The following is a 19,103-nucleotide window of genomic DNA, read 5'->3' as shown; positions in this document are numbered from 1 at the left end:
GAGCTTTCAAAATGCCTATAAATTTATTCACTATGACGAGTTTTTTTGTCAAAATTATCCCTAAGTTATCCTTTAAAATAAGTCAGAGCACTATTTATTTAATCCTCTAAATTTGCAAAACTTGAACAAACAGTCAAACTAAGAAAACGGACCAAATAGAGGCTGAAACTACCGGACAAATACCATCCAACTATTAACAAAAAATTATATTTTCGTAATTGACAACGTTTAGGTTTAATAAATGGCCCTTGCGTCTTTTTTTTGTGTAGGCTTCGGCTAACATGTACCGACGTCGTAGGACTCTGTACCAAATGCTACTATATAGGAGTAATACAATATTTGTCATATACTAAATTGCATTTTCAAAAAATACTTAGTTGAATAAATTATGAATATTAGGTACGTAGATTTGATGAATAATTTAACTGATAGTTCGATTGCAGATAATACAAAATTATATCAGTCTGGTATAGTTTGATATAACAATTGAACAAGCACAAAGTCATGCCAACTGAATATAGTTGTGAATAATTTAACAAATAAGTGAAACGCAGATAACATAAAACCACGCCAAACTGGCAGAATTTGGTAAGCAATTAAACAAGAACAAAATCATACCAAATAGATAGACTTTGACGAATAATTTAAATTAAAAAATCCCTGAAGAATAATAACTGTGTGCACTGATCCCGAGACTAATTTTTAAATAGTACTAATTACCAAGCAAAAGCCAAAAGAAAACAAATTGAAAAAGAAAGAGAGAAATAAAAGAGCACCTGCACACGTGAGTTGGAAGTGGTGACCCACCAAATATCCAAAAATCTCGACAGAATTCCCCACATTATTTCCAGAATCTTCCTTAAACCCCCAAAAATTTGGCCTTAATCTCCACAGAATATTGCATTCCAATATTCATAGTATTGTCTATCTTCTGCGGCCAAAGAGAAAGCAGCAGCAACTCTCCAATTCTTTCTTAAAAAAATGTAATGTAAAAGAAACACTGACAGAATCATCACTGTTAATAAGTGCCAAATCTCTCAAGTGATCGAGAAAAATTTGAGTATTCGAGGTAATTTTATGCCTTCAAATCATAGATAAATGTGTAGATTTAGGGTTTCAATTTGAGGATTTTGAAAATTGCAGCATTTACTGAAACAGCCTAGATTTCTAGTGGGGTTCAATTAAATATACGGAAAAGGGCCTAAAATGTCCCTTTACTATATGAAATAGGATATGCTAGCCCTCCGTTAAAAGTTGGTCTCTATTCTGCCTTTGCCGTCAACAAAACTCGTAAAGCCACGTGGAATATATGTGAGGGCAAGTTAGACCTACTTCGAATTGTACAGAGGCATATATGAGTCAATTATAATAGTCATTTCTCAAACACTTCACAACTTCATATCAGTTTACTTAGATACCTATTTGACAATACCAAACTAATTATCACAACAAATAAACTAAGTCATAGACACAAACATTCAAATGAACGACAATGACTTCATTAAATTCTAGTAGCTCAAAAGGGCGAATCCTAGAGTTTCAAATCTCATATGCAGTTTAAAGAAGGAAAATGAAGCTCTAATCCATGAAAGAAATGCTCTCCAAAGGAAAATTTGATCTTGAGAATGTTATGATGCTCGTCGATCATGGAGGAATAAAAGCCTTGGAATTGGAAAGAAATGTTCTAATGAAGAAAGTGACCGATTTAGAGTACTCGGTTGTACTTGATGCTAAATTTCGGAAGAAGATGTGGATTTTCATGTGTGTGATATTGGGATGTCTTATTGTGTTCTTTGGATTAGTGCGAAATGATATGTAATTTTAGTGATATTGTGGCTTAATTGTTGTCTTTTATTATGTAATGAAGCTTTATGTTTTTATACAAGGATTTAATAAAGTCATTGTCGTTCATTTGTTGTGTCTATGACTGAGTTTATTTGCTATGATAATGAGTTAGGTGTTGTCACCTAAGTAAACTGATATGGAGTTGTGAAGTGTTTGAGAAATGACTATTATAACTGACTCATATATGCCCCTATACAATTCGAACTAGGTCTAATTTGCCCTCACATATATTCCACGTGATTTTATGAGTCTTCCGTTAGTGATGGAGGGCATATACAAGCCCATTTGTTGACGGCAAGGGCAGAATAGAAATCAACTTTTAACGGAGGGCTAGCCTGTCCTATTTCATATAGTAAAAGGGCATTTTAGGCCCTTTTCCGTTAAATATATAATTTTTGACGCGGAGTATAAATTATGTGTAAAAATTCACTAAAATTGCAACAAATAGTATATTGAATCTAAAGTTTTAAAAATATGATCGGTTTAATGTTAAGAACCTTTAAGTGTGGAACCCATAAAATTTAAATTCTGGATCCGTCTATGGGTCTGCATACACACTACCCTCCAGACCCCACTTATGGGATTACACTGGTTTGATATTGTTGTTGCAGCATTTGCTTTTGATTATTTTACGCTTTCCTTTGGGTTGGTTGCTGTTATTCTACCATTTGAGTAATATGGATAGTAGGTTAGCAATCTGGTTAAAGATATTTTATTTGAATGCTTTATAATGGGGCAAAGCATAGATTTTATAAAACTAGAAAGTGTAATATCGTATTGCACTGGTTCTAACTGTTTCGACTTTGATTATAATGTCATTTTAATACATAGTGTTTTGTTTTATTTAGAATCCATGGAAAATATACTTGTTTTCCTTCAGCACGATGGAGTATGGGAAAGTGACCACAATTTTGTGAATTTTGCTGTTAATGGGATTTTGATCACTACTGAGTGCAAATTTGAAGAATTAGTTTCAATAATAGCAACGCATTTAGAGAAGGATATGGATACCAACTCGATAGTTATTAAGTACATAGTGAAGGATGGATATCCGCCAATGACGGTACACAATGATATGAGTGTTCGACTGTATATTGAGCTGAAAAGGAAGAATTTGGAATTCACAGAGTACCCGCTTTGCATAACTTTCAAGGATAAGCGTACTACTGGAAGTTGCTCAAATGCTAATCCTGTTACAGTTTCATCGGATGGTATACAGAGTGAAAATATGCCTGAAATGTACCTTCCTGATACAGTTGAGTTAAAAAGTTCTGTGCATGGGGAGGATTGTAATGGTGTACGAGCTGATGACAAAGGTATAATAAACATTGCAGATACCATTGAGCCGATAAGTCTGTTCATGGGGAGGATTGTAATGTACCTGATGACAAAGGTATAATAAACAATGCAGATACCATTGAGCTGATAAGCTCTGTTCATGGAGAGGATTGTAATGTACCTGAAGACAAAGGTATGATAAACGATCCAGATACCATTGAACCGATAAGTTCTGTTCCTGCGGAGGATTGTAATAGTATACATGATGATGTTAGAGCTATAATAGACAACCCACGACATCAAGATGTTGAACAAGGTCAATTGTACCAAGACAAAGAGACCCTTGTCAATGTTATGAAGCATTATGCCATCCGAAAAAAGATTCAGTTTAGAGTTGAAAGGTCAAGTAGTAGCAGGTATTGCATGGTATTTTACTGGTATAATAGTATATGATCAGAAACAAGTATGCTAATGCAGAATCTGAATACACTCCAGCGGACATAATGCGTGACATCAAAAAAGATTATGGTGTGGACGACAATTGTTCCTGGACTTTAAGATCTTCAAGCCTGAACAACTCAAAGCTCTTCAAAGTAAGAAAGTTCAATGATGTTCACACGTGCTCGATAGAGGAAATATTGAGTAAACAGCGTCACGCGACTTCTGAGATCGTTGGAGGTATGATCAGAAACAAGTATGCTAATGCAGAATCTGAATACACTCCAGCGGACATAATGCGTGACATCAAAAAAGATTATGGTGTGGACGATAATTGTTCCTGGACTTTAAGATCTTCAAGCCTGAACAACTCAAAGCTCTTCAAAGTAAGAAAGTTCAATGATGTTCACACGTGCTCGATAGAGGAAATATTGAGTAAACAGCGTCACGCGACTTCTGAGATCGTTGGAGGTATGATCAGAAACAAGTATGCTAATGCAGAATCTGAATACACTCCAGCGGACATAATGCGTGACATCAAAAAAGATTATGGTGTGGACGACAATTGTTCCTGGACTTTAAGATCTTCAAGCCTGAACAACTCAAAGCTCTTCAAAGTAAGAAAGTTCAATGATGTTCACACGTGCTCGATAGAGGAAATATTGAGTAAACAGCGTCACGCGACTTCTGAGATCGTTGGAGGTATGATCAGAAACAAGTATGCTAATGCAGAATCTGAATACACTCCAGCGGACATAATGCGTGACATCAAAAAAGATTATGGTGTGGACGACAATTGTTCCTGGACTTTAAGATCTTCAAGCCTGAACAACTCAAAGCTCTTCAAAGTAAGAAAGTTCAATGATGTTCACACGTGCTCGATAGAGGAAATATTGAGTAAACAGCGTCACGCGACTTCTGAGATCGTTGGAGGTATGATCAGAAACAAGTATGCTAATGCAGAATCTGAATACACTCCAGCGGACATAATGCGTGACATCAAAAAAGATTATGGTGTGGACGACAATTGTTCCTGGACTTTAAGATCTTCAAGCCTGAACAACTCAAAGCTCTTCAAAGTAAGAAAGTTCAATGATGTTCACACGTGCTCGATAGAGGAAATATTGAGTAAACAGCGTCACGCGACTTCTGAGATCGTTGGAGGTATGATCAGAAACAAGTATGCTAATGCAGAATCTGAATACACTCCAGCGGACATAATGCGTGACATCAAAAAAGATTATGGTGTGGACGACAATTGTTCCTGGACTTTAAGATCTTCAAGCCTGAACAACTCAAAGCTCTTCAAAGTAAGAAAGTTCAATGATGTTCACACGTGCTCGATAGAGGAAATATTGAGTAAACAGCGTCACGCGACTTCTGAGATCGTTGGAGGTATGATCAGAAACAAGTATGCTAATGCAGAATCTGAATACACTCCAGCGGACATAATGCGTGACATCAAAAAAGATTATGGTGTGGACGACAATTGTTCCTGGACTTTAAGATCTTCAAGCCTGAACAACTCAAAGCTCTTCAAAGTAAGAAAGTTCAATGATGTTCACACGTGCTCGATAGAGGAAATATTGAGTAAACAGCGTCACGCGACTTCTGAGATCGTTGGAGGTATGATCAGAAACAAGTATGCTAATGCAGAATCTGAATACACTCCAGCGGACATAATGCGTGACATCAAAAAAGATTATGGTGTGGACGACAATTGTTCCTGGACTTTAAGATCTTCAAGCCTGAACAACTCAAAGCTCTTCAAAGTAAGAAAGTTCAATGATGTTCACACGTGCTCGATAGAGGAAATATTGAGTAAACAGCGTCACGCGACTTCTGAGATCGTTGGAGGTATGATCAGAAACAAGTATGCTAATGCAGAATCTGAATACACTCCAGCGGACATAATGCGTGACGTCAAAAAAGATTATGGTGTGGACTTGACCTATATGAAGGCTTGGAGAGCGAAGCAAAAGGCGCTTGAAATATTGAGAGGGAATCCAAGCGAATCGTATGGGAAGCTACCGAGCTACCTGTACATGTTGATGCATACAAACCCTGGATCTGTCGTGAAACTGCATAAATCAGAAGGTGGCTCCTTCCTGTACGTTTTTGTATCGTTGGATGCATCAATTAAGGGATGGGAATATTGCAAGCCTATTGTGGTAATTAATGGGAGCTTTCTATCAGCGCGCACGGGGACCTTAATCACGGCTTACACGCAGGATGCAGCTGGTGAGTTAAGTCGAAATAACAAATGAATATTTACAAATCAGTAGGTATAAAGTTTATATACATGTAAGTTACAATATAGTATCGTATATATGTTGTACATTTTTACTATATGATACTTATATTTTAACCTCGTATTTGCAGTATTACACCGGTTGTGTATAAGTTGTGACACTGTTGATCTAAGTATATGTTTACACGAGTTTTTTTGATTGATTGTAACAGGTAAAAAAATTTTGCTCACGTATTCTGTGGTTGATTCAGAAGATGATGCATCTTGGGAGTGGTTCTTTGAAAGGTTCAGGGACACTTATGGTGCTAGGGAAGGGATGTGCATAGTATCCGACATGCATGAAAGCATCTTAAAGGCGACTTCGGTTGTTTATCCGGGAGTGATTCACCGTGTATGTATGTTCCATTTGTGGAACAACATAAAGATGAATTACACAAAGAATCATATACCTATCAAGGAACTATTCTTCGCGTCGGCCAAAGCATACACGGTAGAAGAATTTGACCGCCATATGGCTGAGATAAATAACATCGATAAGAGGGTCGGAGAATACTTGTTAAATGTTGGATATCATAGATGGTCAAGAGCGCATTCCAAAGTCCAGGGAACCACGATCATGTCTTTAAACATTGCGGAGTCTATGAATGCAGCGAACAACTATGCAAGAGATTTACCAGTACTGCATTTGCTGGAATACATGATGAAGTTGGTTCAGGATTGGCATCACGCGAACAAGAAAAATGCAATAGAGACATCCACAAAGCTGGCAAAAAAATATGAAGATATCATGAGGGAAAATTACATTACATCTCAGACAATGACGGTAAGATTCCATTACCATGTTTCTTTCATACAAAAAAATGAAATCGGAACACATGCAGTATATAAACCCGTCTATATGTAGTACATAAATGGTATATATGCAATATATAGTCTATATGTATATATAAGAAAATAAAAATGGACCGCAGATGGTAGAGTATATCACTGATCATCTTTTTCAAGGTGTAGGTGAAGCCTTCCACCGATTACTTATATACTGTCATTGAAGATGAAAAACAATTTGTGGTGAACCTGGGAGAGAGAACATGCACTTGCATAAGGTTTCAAATAGATGAAATGCCGTGTCCGCATGCTTTGGCAGTTGTCACGTACAGAAGCATGGATGCATATGAATACTGCTCTATCTACTACAGCACGGATTACTTGCTGAAAACGTATGAAATACCAGTGTATCATGTTTCTGATGAAAGCACTTGGGACATTCCTAGAGAGATCTTAGAAGATGTGGTGCTACCTCCGACAGGTAGAGTTAAACCGGGAAGGCCAAAGAAGTTGAGAATCCAGTTGTTGCCGGAATCACAAGCTAAGAGGTGCAAAACGTCATGCGGACAATGTGGACAGGAGGGTCACAACCGAAAGACATGCGAAAGTCTACGGGAGAAAACTTGACATGTTTGTTGGTTTGCATTTTTTCTATTTAACTCAATCATTGTAATTGGATTCACTGATTACAAAGTTTGGTATGAATTAATAAAAACAGTTACTGTCAGGTTTTTCTTATAACACTATGTATTTTTTTTATATTAGTATATACTTTTCCAGTATATTCATTGATTAAACATTACGTTGGATGTTAACGGTATAGTTACTCAATTCAAGCGAAATACAGAGTTGAGCTTCAAACCAAGGTTCAACAACAGCAACAACATACCAGTGTAATCTCACAAGTGGGGTCTGAGAAGGGTTGTGTGTACACAAACTTTATCCCTACCTTGTGCATGTAGAGAGGTTGTTTCCGATAGACCATCGGCTCAAGGAGTACAAAAACATAGCAGTATATAGGAAATACGATAGTGAAGAAGACATGAGCAAAGAAGCGTTCGCTAATAACATAACTGAAGTGGAATACAAAGTGGATTATACTTCACTTATGGTATATCAAAGTAAAGATTATTTTGCTTTTTAAGTAGACTTAACTCGCAGAATTTGAAGTTTCTTCTCGTCTTCGATAGCTTTGGTTTGGTTAGACCATTACATATTTCCCCTTCTCCTCTCTAATGTAGAGTGTAGTTGGAGGCAGCAATAATCTCCTTGAGTACCAGCTAACCTTTTGAACAGAGGAAGTCTAAATTTCAATCCACTACGCCTCAATGTTGTCAACGAACAATCACCTTGCCTTACTAATATATAAATTTTTTCGCATTATCTTCCTCCGATAGGAAGGAGAGCAGCTGATTCTAGGGATGACCATTTGTCCACATCAAAAAGAAAGGAATCACTTATTGGACGGAGATCGAGAAAGCCCCATACTCGACCTACTTCCATCTTAAAGCATTGAAAAAAAGGCAGGCAGCTTTGTTGAGTTTCAGAGGTGAGGGAGGCCAAAAAAGGAGTTCAACCGTTCCCTAAAACTAAATATTACGTCAATGACTTTGAAGGGCCATTATTGAGTCAAGTAACTGAAACCGAGCTAAGAAGTCACATCTGAGCTAATTATAACTAACTCATCCGCCATGCAAACATAATAAATAAAACGAAACAAAGATAGATAGGAGTCTATCTTCAATAGGCATTGGAGTAGATCTCCACTAAAAAAAGACAAAGAACACCCTAATTAAAACACATTACTTTGCGTCTACAGACACTTAAACCTTCTAAAACTAAGTCGACTCTTCTATGGCGACCCGTGAAATTAGTTCCCTTCGTTTCTGGAGGAGGGTCTCCTTCCTCTCTTCCAATTTACTGTGGTATTGTGATGTTTCTTATGCTTTTAAATTAGTTGAACTTATCCAAAGAGATTATTGAGGTTGAATATTTGTAACGTGATTGCGTATCAAAATGCAATTTTCAGTAACTCAAAAAGAAAAGAAAAAATGCTTTCTGTCCCTCGAATGGATAAGGGAAGCTTTTGCTGTAGTTATTCTTCCTGTAATATTAGGCAGAAAGCATTATACTTGTGTCACTTTGTCATGCCGGTCCTCAAACTTAACAATTTGCCAATTGAACACTTACACTCCTTCAAACCGTATATAATAAACGCTTATGACAGGAGGTTGTCTTAATACAATCTCCTCCATGTTGGCTGCCACGTCAGAAAATAACAATGTGTAGATGTCATGTCACATGATAGATTAAAAATAATTAAAATCAAAAATAAAAATAAAATTCAAACATAAAAATCATCATACTTTTCCCGTTTCCTCCGACCACCGGAAATTCTTGTCGGTAAGTTCTTTCTTATCTCCAATTACCCTGTGTCTTCTCTCACCTGTGTATGCTCCCATCTAGAAATTGATTACAAAGAGAGAAACAAAATAAAATTTTGATTACAATTACATAGGGAACAAAAACTAGAAATTGGGGTTTGGGGAATTCGCGGAGTGAAATTTAAGGAGTGGTTATCCAAATCTGTGTTATATATAGAGAGAGAGAAATAAAATCGAATTTTGACAAGAGGGGTTGCTCTGATGGTAAGCACCCTCCACTTCCAACCGAGAGGTTGTGAGTTCGAGTCACCCCAAGAGCAAGGTGGGGGAGTTCTTGGAGGGAAGGATGCTGAGGGTCTATCGGAAACAGCCTATCTACCCCAGGGTAGGGGTAAGGTCTGCGTACACACTACCCTCCCCAGACCCCACTAGTGGGATTACACTGGGTGGTTGTTACCCCACTAGTGGGATTACACTGGGTGGTTGTTGTTGTTGTTGTTGTATTACTGAGAGAAGGGGGCTATACCATTCCATACCTTAGCCTTTCTCTCACCTTCCTCTCTTTTCTTCATTTTCTGCCGCATCTCTTCTTCTTCTTCCCTTTTCCTCTTTCTTTGCATACAAAATTCTTCTTCCTCTATCTAATTTTCTGCTCATAATTGCTCTGAGAAAAACAAAATAATAAAAATAAGATCAAATGGGTCAAGGCAAGAACTGGGCTTCCTAAGTGGTTTCTTGTAAGTTATTGTTAGTGATCAAACTGATATGTTGGTCCTGTTGGATGTTAGTTGTGGGAATTACATCAATGATTTGCACTAAGGAATTTGATTTAAATCTCAGATCAGTGTTAAATCAAATTCATTGTTTACACTCGCTTTATACGCATGTATTTCACACATTATGTCCAACTCAGCTGATTCAATGCCGTGTTTATTATATACAGTTTGAAGGAGTGTAAGTGTTCAATTGGCAAATTGTTAAGTTTGGAAACAAGCATGACAAAGTGGCACAAGTATAGGTGTCATTTAGGCCATTCTACCATAATATTATGCCGGAACTTGTGAAAAGTACATTAACATTTGGAGATAAATTTTACTCCCTTAAAAACAAGATAGGTAAATGTTCCACCACTTCAGGAATAAAAAGTTGGTACCCCTAGGTTTAGCCAATTCAACACAAACAATAATGAATTCATAGTGCCAAAGCAAGATCATCAGGAGTATATTTTCAGAAGAAAAAAGGTGCATTATACATCAAATTCACTGCACAATGATTAGGATCCATGCCCGCTCGTACATATTACAAGTATGTTATCTCTCATTCGGATACTTCTGTTGAAAGTCCGAGCTCCACTTTTGCGAGACCTTAAAAGCAAAACTTCTTTTTCTGCATAACAAACCAGCAGAGATACAAATCAATATTGAATCTTAAAATTCTAACACAACCACACATGAATGCACAAACATATCCCACAGAAAAAGGTGCACAAGCAATACTGCTCGAAACCTTGTCTATTCTTTTTTCTTTTCTTTTTTTTTGAAAAGGTAACGTAAACCTTGTATATTCTTAACTTATTAGTTTATATGCACCAACGCATTTTCTCAGAAGTTTCCAATACTATATCGACTTCCAATCCTGCTTAGGTTCACTCATTACTTGATGTTGTCGAACTACCAAAAAAAGCTGGAAACTCACCTGAAACTTTGCAGCTTTCGCAGCTTCTTGACCGTCAATGTACGCAAGAAGTTCCTCTTGTCTCATCAAAGCCTCATGCAAAGCCTGTTTCGAAAATAAGGAATATTATCAACTCAATAACCATGAAAAAGAGGTATGTGACATTTAGATGCTATTATTGTCAGCAACCCAACATTATATGTATTGAATGCTTGCCGAGGTATGTGGTATGCAGATGCTGTTATTCTCAGCAGTAATATGCAATGAAATGCTTGCTGAAACAAGTCATAAGTTTGACGACGACTTATCACCATAATTATGGAATATTAATTTAAGTTGCAAGCACACTAGCTGTCACGCTAATCATTGAATTCCAACATATTCTCTCGACTCTCTAATCTGCTAATGTTCTGGCCTCGGCCAACACTTGAAAAGCATAAAGGGTCTCGCATGACCAAGCCATAACATACTTGTAATATTTTAGACTTACATTTCATTAATTAAGCCTAATCTCACAAGTTGAAAATGATAAGCAATCAGCATTTCAAGCTGAGCAAGTAAACATAAAACATGCAAGTTCTGGTGAAGCAAAACCACTGGTTTCGCACCGTTATTCACATACTACATCATAAATTTTTACCTTCTTGGTTGCAATTAACTCAGCTTCTAGGGCATCCACACGGCAAACAGCAGCATTTAGCAATTCCTCTTTCTCATAAGGCATCTCAGATGGCTTTTCTTGAAGTGTATTTACTTTGTCCTCAAGTTCACCCAATTTCTTCAGAACAACAGAAAGCAGCTGAGCTTCTGTAAAGGCTGGAATTGGTGAAGGTGGCCGAAAATCCTCTTTACTGATTGCATCAGAGGTGAATTCTTGAACTGCTTGGTCTTGACCATTTGATGGATCAGGAAGTTTCTTGGTTACACGGCATAGCACTGAACGGAAAAACATCAACACAGTCGTGAAGAAGGCCAGAAGAAGTCCCAATATCCGAGTACTAAGACCACCTGCGGGCTTCTGAGAATCTGCTGGTGGAAGCATCCCTGAATAAAATGTAAATAGCCACATACCTCATGTCAGTACGAATTGAAACTTATAACGGACTAATAAAATAGAACATGGCCAACAGGTAGGATAAATGCCATATTAACCACAGACATCTGCAAGTTCCAGCTTTACGACCAAAATAGAGCTAAAAGCAAAACAGACAGAATAAAATTCACACTATTAGTTGCACCCAACACAGATTGTCTTGGATGCAGGTGGCCACAAGCAGCACTGACGCCTGACTACTGCATGCAACTAAAAAACCATATTAAGACAATTAGAGTATCAGAATAATACATACATATATACACATTATACTGAATCATAAACAGGAAGTACATCCAAAGTACAGGGTGAGAACTACAGTGAACTAAATGCACTGTAAAAGATTAGGGGCATACTGAAATCTAACTAAAAAGGTAAAAGATTAAGAGACTCTTATGCTTCCTCCCATCTTCTTTCCAATAACTTGTTTGTACAAATGCATGTGTTCTTCGGAGAAGTCTAACCTTTGGAAATGGAAGCTCTTTGAAAGGATGTTTGTTTCTTCCACACAGAATCAACCGCCTTGTCAACCATGGGAACATATTCATCATATCCGGAGAAGTTTGTAGTGTAGCCTGAGGTTCCAGCCTTAGCCTGTTTGATAAAAAAACAATAGTATATGATAAGAAAAGTGTATAAGCTCAATTTCGTTCAGGAAGGGAATGTGGAAGGAGATATTTTCATGAAAACTAAGGGAATGCAAATCCTTTATTATTCCAAGCCTCCGTGAAAGGAAATTTTACATTCTCTGCAATAAAAGAAACGCTAATTCATGAAATTAGGTGAATAGGAAGAAATATACCTCTTCACGAACAGGAGTAAGCCGTAGATGGGAATAATTCCTTACAGCTTTAGGGGAAGCAATATCTTCAGCTTCAGATCCCGATTCAGCGGTGGAGGTATCACTACCTTTTACCTGTTAAAATTCAAAATACATGTAGCAATCTTCAAAGGAGGTTGACCATTTAGAGTGTTCTCATAATTTAGGAGAAACAGTAGAAGCCATACCGTGGGGAAGCGGGGTTTAGCATAAACTACCTTGCCTTCACTGTTTACAACTTTAACGACCTGCCTGGCACGCCGTGCTTCACCAATCATCTGGCATCAAAGAAGGAAGCAGTGTTTTCTCATTACTCAAAAGTTAAAATAGTTTTTCTTCAAGGTAGAAATGCCTGCTCATTACTAAAGACATCAAGAACAAGAAGACCCTTCTTCCAGAAAAGAAGAGTGCAGAAAATAAATGCGACGAAAAGAAAAAAAAAGATCCTGACTTCCTAAAAAAAGTTAGGAAAAGAACATCTTTCGAAACAAAATTGCTCTCAGATGCAAGGGTGTAGATGAAACCTTTAGTATCTCCGGATTTTTCCATGGCCCTTTATCTGAACGAAGGCAACCTCCTTGATCTGCACATGTACAAGTTCCACCCAGAAACTCTGGCAACTCACTGTACAAAATCAAAAATCAGTAACATAATTTTTAACGAATGAAATATGCAATACCATCGAAAGCAGAAATAAAGCAAAATTTTCCTTGTATAGTGGAAAAGAATGCTGAAACCCTTTACCTAGCATCAACTATTTCAAGCAATTTGTTTTGGTACTTGTTTCCAAGAACCTATAAGAAATTTGACAACATAAGCAAATGAGTAAATGTAGCCAAATAACTGATAATGTTACACTTTGAGAAGTGGCAGTAGAAGAGCATAGACAAACATGTATCTTGGAGGTGGTCTTGGGATCCAGAAAACTCTTAACAGTATTCCACAGCAGCCTAAAGCCAGGTCCAGCATTGATGATAAACATCTGATGAAGTGTCTGCACCAGCCAAAATGTAGCAACATGTGTTAATGAACCGAAAACTAGAAAAGACCATATAGTACCTACTGAGATAGGGATATAATCATGCCTCGGGATAATTATCACCATCAATCTTCTGAAGTCGCACAATGAGCTCTCTTGCACTCTTGTTAAAGTTCTTCAAACCCTGAGAAATTAACACAAGAAAATGAAAATAGGTAAATCCTATTGTGCTAAAAATTCAATCTGAAATCATGACAGATTAGCGCAAGAAAACTAATGGTAGGCGACATACCACTCCCTGGACGTCCAAAATAGTGGTACTAGAATCAATCTGCCTTTTAGCAGCAACTGTACATGCTGGAAACTTGATTGCAAAAGTTATCTCGAACTCTCTTACATGGTTTCTTATGTAACGGTCCATTGTTGTGACTTGCATAAGTTTATTAGGATCAACTTTCCCTAGCCTTTCAATGTATACCGGTCTTCCCTCCTTATCAATCCCGTGGTAACCTTGGGGATAGTATTTCGAAACTTCATCCTGCTCTTGGAATTGAAAATCCTGATGGAAAAATTTGATATGGGAAATATTTCAGAATAAATGAAGTCACTAGAATCTGGTATATGAAGAAATACCGTCACTATCCATCAGAGGAGAAATAAGTTACATGGATAATGGTGTCAGCACCAAATTCCTTCCTCCACTGAAGCATATCAGCCCACATATGCTTTGCTTTATCAATATCAAACTTTCTTGCTTTCAGAAACCTGCAAGAAACTCATAAGGAAAAATAAATGAAATAACAAAAACAAGAATTGACCACCAGACAGTTCTTAATCAAAAGCCTGCATAAATCTATATCCTCTTTCATTTGCCTAATCTAAGAGCTAATACCTATGCTCACAATGTCTACCACTTCTAACTTTTGTTTCAATTGGCAGGCACGATGGAGAAGTGCATAGAGAAAGTTGACATATAATATCGAGAGTAAATTTCACAGCAGACCTCTTTGACTAGAGCAAACTAAAGAACAAAATACTACATGAGGTCACGGAAAAAGTTGACAGATCTTTTTTGAACTTACTCTACTTAAGACAAAGAAAAGAGCCGATATCATGTGTCATTTGTAGTAGACAGAGGCAAGCAGAGGTAATATGTATGACTATGGCTCCAGAAATTGTAACACATCAAAATAATAGAACAAACCAAAAAAAGAAAAAAGAGCACAAAAGAAGAAACACTGTTGAAGGCACCGGAACCTGGGCTAACCATATGATGGTCCTAGAAAAATTCATTTCATAAATTGGCCTTTTATGCCCATGCTTTCACCCCTGATTCACAGTTCTTAGAACAAGCCTAAGTAAGCATTCTAACTTTCAACTAAAATTTCGAACATGAAGTGTGTTAAAACTGTCTCTATACAAGCAACAACTATCATAATAAACTAGTTAACAAAAAGGCTATCACAATAAAACAGAGAGCAGGATATATCTTAATTCGTTTGACATAAATACTTTAAGATATTAAAGGTTACAGGGAATCACCTTAGCATCATATAGTAGTCATCATGTCTCTCAGGTAACAAATCATCCAAAATTAGTGCTTGCCTAAATTGGTCAACAGCTTGTAGCTCCTCAGCATCACGAATATCCTCAATTGAAACTGAACTCACTCGCCCATCACTTTTTCTTCTGCCTTTCTTCTTGAGAGAATGTTTAAATTTTGTTGATGCATTCAGTGCTTTCTTTTTCAGCGAACCAATTCTTGTCCTCCTCTCATCCTCTGAGTTCTCGAAATCAGATTTTCTCTCTCTTCTCTCATCATGTGTGGACGACCCCTCAAAGCCTGTCAACATTGAAAAGAAAACAGCAGGAAAATCAATCACATAACACATAAACTTGAAGGTGCTAATGAACTACACCCTGCTTGTCATTGGCACAAGTTGATTTGAACTCAGTATGTAACTAATTAAGGTTGACAAACAACTTTTTCCTATGAAAATACATTTGAATTTAACACAAAGGCCAATCAAGCTCCTAAGAAACTGGGTTCAGCTGTATGAATCTTCTATATTCGTTTTGACTTATTCAAACACATTCAGTAAAGAATAAGGTTAAAAATCCTCTTCACCCTACGCTCACTTTCAATCAAAATTCACGCTTTTTCCCGAACCAAAGTGTAATAGCTTACAAATATGAAAAGCACCGTAGCATGAACTGTATGTGAATTGAATTCCACCAAGCAAGTTCCTAAACAGAGTGGTAGAAGATTCCCATTGACATGAAGTGTGCATGTGAAGTCGAGCACATTCTAAAATAGCTGAAAATGGCTGAGCAGCCAACAGTAAAGAATCACCACAAAAAATGATATTTTGTTCCGGAATTCACCAAACTAAACCCCACCAGAACCATTTAAGAAAAGAAAAGAAACACCCGCAATGCAGATTCTCATCAAATCCGCATAGCTCAAAAATAAATCATACATGCAAGTTCATCAAATGTTACCAAGCAACCTTCCCACACTTCCTCTTTTATTATAAGAGCGGTGTCCGTGCCAGCTTACGCGGCACCTCGACTATTCTACCGGGTGGCTACTACCTCCAATCAGACAGGTACCATTAACTCTATCCACTGGGGCTTTAGGCAGATGAGAAGTAAATCAGCTAGCGGTTTTTTGCCTCCGCAGGAATTTAAACTCGATACCTCATGGTTCTCTTCCCACACTTACTTTTTCTATGATGGCGGCATCCACGCCAGCTTATGTGCACTCCAACTATTTCATTGGGTACCTACTAGCTACTACCTCCCCCACCAGGACAGGTAACGGGCAACTCTACCCATCGAGATTTAGGCAGATGGAAAGAAATCACCTAGTGTTTATTGCTTTGACTAAGATTTGAATTGAGATTGCACGATTCTCCTCTCACTTTATTGGCCACACCCTCAGACTAAAGTCAACTATATTTTTTTGTTTGGCAGGGTACCAGGCTCGAAGTCTTGACCTAGTTCATGAAGAGGATCTCTCAAGCACAATGAATAAGAATGGCCGGTAAAGCCAACCATATTAATCCACCAATTGAGCTTAAAAATAATAATAATAACGGCTCTCAAACCCCAAAATATGCACACAGTTGTGCAAGTTGACAATCACTTAAAACATAGTCCAACTAATAAATCCTCTCAAACCCAAAAAAGGAAGAGTGTTATGGTAAGTTCATCGACAGCGTAATTAACAGTATAACTATCATAAAACCTCTAAATACTCCCCACCTAGGCACGCGCAACATTGAAATTGGTAACCAGCTAACTCGGAATTGAGGCATAATTACTTAATTGAATGACACACTAAATTATAACAAATCTAAACTTATTTTCATCAATCTTAAAACTGCATACAAGCTCAAAAACCCAAATGTAACAAGTAAAGAATGTAAACTAAAATTCAACAAACAGCCAACAATGCAGTTCAGAATCAGTAAACAAGTCAATAAAAGCAAAAGAAAGTCAACTCACAAGGCCTCGCAAATCGATCTAATGGACCCGACATAGCCCAAATCAAGCAGATGAATCAAGCCCAAAAATTCCTGATGACCAGTAAATCGGTGAATCCAAAGAGCTCTACAAAAATCGCTGTAAACTCAAAAAGAAACTTGATGCTCCGGTAGATCGAGAATCAAAAGAGCCTCACAAAATCACTGTAAGGTCAAAACTCTAACAAGAAAAATGAAGAAAAGCCGCTATTACTCAGCAGGTGGGAGAAGAAAAATGAGAAGAAATAAAGCTGGAGCCACCTTTTTGGAAGTATCGAGGATGATCGGACGGCAATAAATGCATCAAAAAATTAGTAACGGAATAGTGGAATTGTTTGGTAAGAGTAGGGGTATTTTGGGGAATGATAATTAATGGCACCGAACGAATTATAGATGATTTTTGATATTTTCTTTTCTTAACTAGAATCTTGAGCATAAAATCTTTTTATTCTTTACCTTTCATAAATAAACTAATATTAGTACCCGCGCTATGCGCGGACACAAATTATGTCGTGATTCGGATTAACTGAATTATGTGCAAATAACTTTAAAATATAAATTTTTCAGATAAAAATTATATATAATCAGTAGATATTAATTAAGAAGCTGGACATAAAATCATTTCTCAAATCTCGTAGTGGATAGCCTTTTTTAAAAAAAATGTTTGTAATAACTCAACCCCTTGATTTTATTACTTGTATTTTATTTTACTGTCAATATTAAAAAATACTAAACATGTCATGTTGTGATCTGTCTTGTTTGAGCACATTAGATCTTATTATTTTAATAAAGCTCGTACTATCAATTTATTTTTCACCTCAGATTCAAATAGATCTTCTTCCACACTTTTACACATTTTTTTTCCTTTTGGTCGTTGCTTATGATTATTGTATAATTCTTAGCTTAATATTGTTATACTGTCACGTGTTCTTTTATTAGCTTACCATCGACTTAACGTCTTGCTTATTACCCTTTTAATAATCATCGATAAATATATTTTTTTATTTTTGAAACTTAATGTATTTTTATGCTTTTATCCTCTTACTTGGAACTCTTTTATCATTTATATCTAGAAATAATATTTTAAAGTATTATTTAATTTATTTATTTTTAAATTAATTCAAGTATGAGTTTCCTCGTACAATCTCTATTATTGTCTTTATATATTCTCTTCCCTACTATAAAATTCTAGTTAGCTTTTTTTCATATTTATATTTTACCTACAATTGAAATAATATCACATTTTCTCTACGTAATGCTTCTAAAATATAAAATTATAAAATAGAAGAAAACAGATCATGTGGTTAGTGAATAATTATAGGAACCCTTATTTTTGAAAAGCTTTCAGAATCTATTTACAATAAAAAGAAATATAAGAGGCAATCTTAACTGATATTTATCATAAATAAAATTTGATCAAATCTAATTTCTCTTAATCCTTATTAGATTTGTCTAAATCTATTTAGATTATGTCTGAAAAGTGCCAAGTGACATTTTCTCAATACGCCACTTGGCTTAATGTCATGCTCTAAATTCAAATTATTTCAATTTATTAATAATATTTTTAAATATTCTATATTTACTATATTTTTTTAAAACTAATTTTTTATATAAATATTATTACATTATCTCTAACTTATTGTTATTATTTAATATTTTTAAAATTTTAATTATTAGACTTGATGTGACCGTATCCACGCTATGACCTTTTTATCATAATAGATATAAAAAACAAAGCTTTCTCAACTCGACTTTAAATAAGGTTTATCCTTATTTTTCCTTTGTAATGAAGTTTTTGATTTTCTCTATTTGTTTTTTTTTTATTTTTGTTATTATATTACTAAATACTTAATAGTATATTACATTATCATGTGGCTCTTTATTATCATGTGGCTCTTTATTAGCTTGTTTGTATTTAATATCCACCTTTACCATACATATTTTAATATATACAGATAATAGTTAAAAATTAATTTAGTAGTAACTTTG

General features: G+C 36.2%; 2 protein-coding genes and 1 long non-coding RNA gene across 3 annotated transcripts; 1 reads left to right on the top strand and 2 right to left on the bottom strand.

Annotated features, from left to right (window-relative positions):
* Positions 1-3,572: 3,572 nt before the first annotated feature.
* LOC142181049 (uncharacterized) lies at positions 3,573-7,291 on the top strand. The gene is made up of 3 exons (XM_075253168.1): positions 3,573-5,802; positions 6,025-6,635; positions 6,824-7,291. The coding sequence occupies exons 1-3, from the start codon at positions 3,573-3,575 to the stop codon at positions 7,262-7,264; spliced, it is 3,282 nt and encodes a 1,093-aa protein (XP_075109269.1). The 3' UTR covers positions 7,265-7,291.
* A 1,541-nt stretch (positions 7,292-8,832) lies between these two features.
* Positions 8,833-9,696, bottom strand: LOC107829864 (uncharacterized). The gene is made up of 3 exons (XR_012709951.1): positions 9,558-9,696; positions 9,004-9,099; positions 8,833-8,897 (listed from the first exon to the last, which is right to left on the bottom strand). It is a non-coding gene; the product is annotated as an uncharacterized LOC107829864 (long non-coding RNA).
* A 403-nt stretch (positions 9,697-10,099) lies between these two features.
* LOC107829862 (phosphatidylinositol/phosphatidylcholine transfer protein SFH8-like) lies at positions 10,100-17,373 on the bottom strand. The gene is made up of 14 exons (XM_016657327.2): positions 17,098-17,373; positions 15,130-15,430; positions 14,253-14,352; positions 13,880-14,146; positions 13,694-13,771; positions 13,501-13,602; positions 13,353-13,402; positions 13,133-13,232; positions 12,797-12,886; positions 12,591-12,704; positions 12,253-12,382; positions 11,336-11,739; positions 10,717-10,800; positions 10,100-10,407 (listed from the first exon to the last, which is right to left on the bottom strand). Exons 1-14 carry the CDS (start codon positions 17,129-17,131, stop codon positions 10,387-10,389), a joined length of 1,875 nt encoding a protein of 624 aa, XP_016512813.1. The 5' UTR covers positions 17,132-17,373; the 3' UTR covers positions 10,100-10,386.
* Between the last annotated feature and the right edge of the window lie 1,730 nt (positions 17,374-19,103).

The sequence above is a fragment of the Nicotiana tabacum genome, chromosome 5, assembly GCF_000715075.1.
Source record: "Nicotiana tabacum cultivar K326 chromosome 5, ASM71507v2, whole genome shotgun sequence".
Classification (NCBI taxonomy): Eukaryota; Viridiplantae; Streptophyta; class Magnoliopsida; order Solanales; family Solanaceae; genus Nicotiana; species Nicotiana tabacum.
This window is presented reverse-complemented; position numbering and strand designations above follow the sequence as displayed.

Coding starts and splice junctions, on each gene's coding strand:
- LOC142181049 (XM_075253168.1), top strand. CDS start 3,573: ATGATCAGAAACAAGTATGCTAATGCAGAATCTGAATACACTCCAGCG. Junction 5,803..6,024: donor TTACACGCAGGATGCAGCTG/GTGAGTTAAGTC, acceptor TGATTGTAACAG/GTAAAAAAATTTTGCTCACG. Junction 6,636..6,823: donor TTACATCTCAGACAATGACG/GTAAGATTCCAT, acceptor TTCAAGGTGTAG/GTGAAGCCTTCCACCGATTA.
- LOC107829862 (XM_016657327.2), bottom strand. CDS start 17,131: ATGTCGGGTCCATTAGATCGATTTGCGAGGCCTT. Junction 13,603..13,693: donor ATGGTGATAATTATCCCGAG/GCATGATTATAT, acceptor TGGCTGGTGCAG/ACACTTCATCAGATGTTTAT. Junction 13,233..13,352: donor CTTGAAATAGTTGATGCTAG/GTAAAGGGTTTC, acceptor GATTTTGTACAG/TGAGTTGCCAGAGTTTCTGG.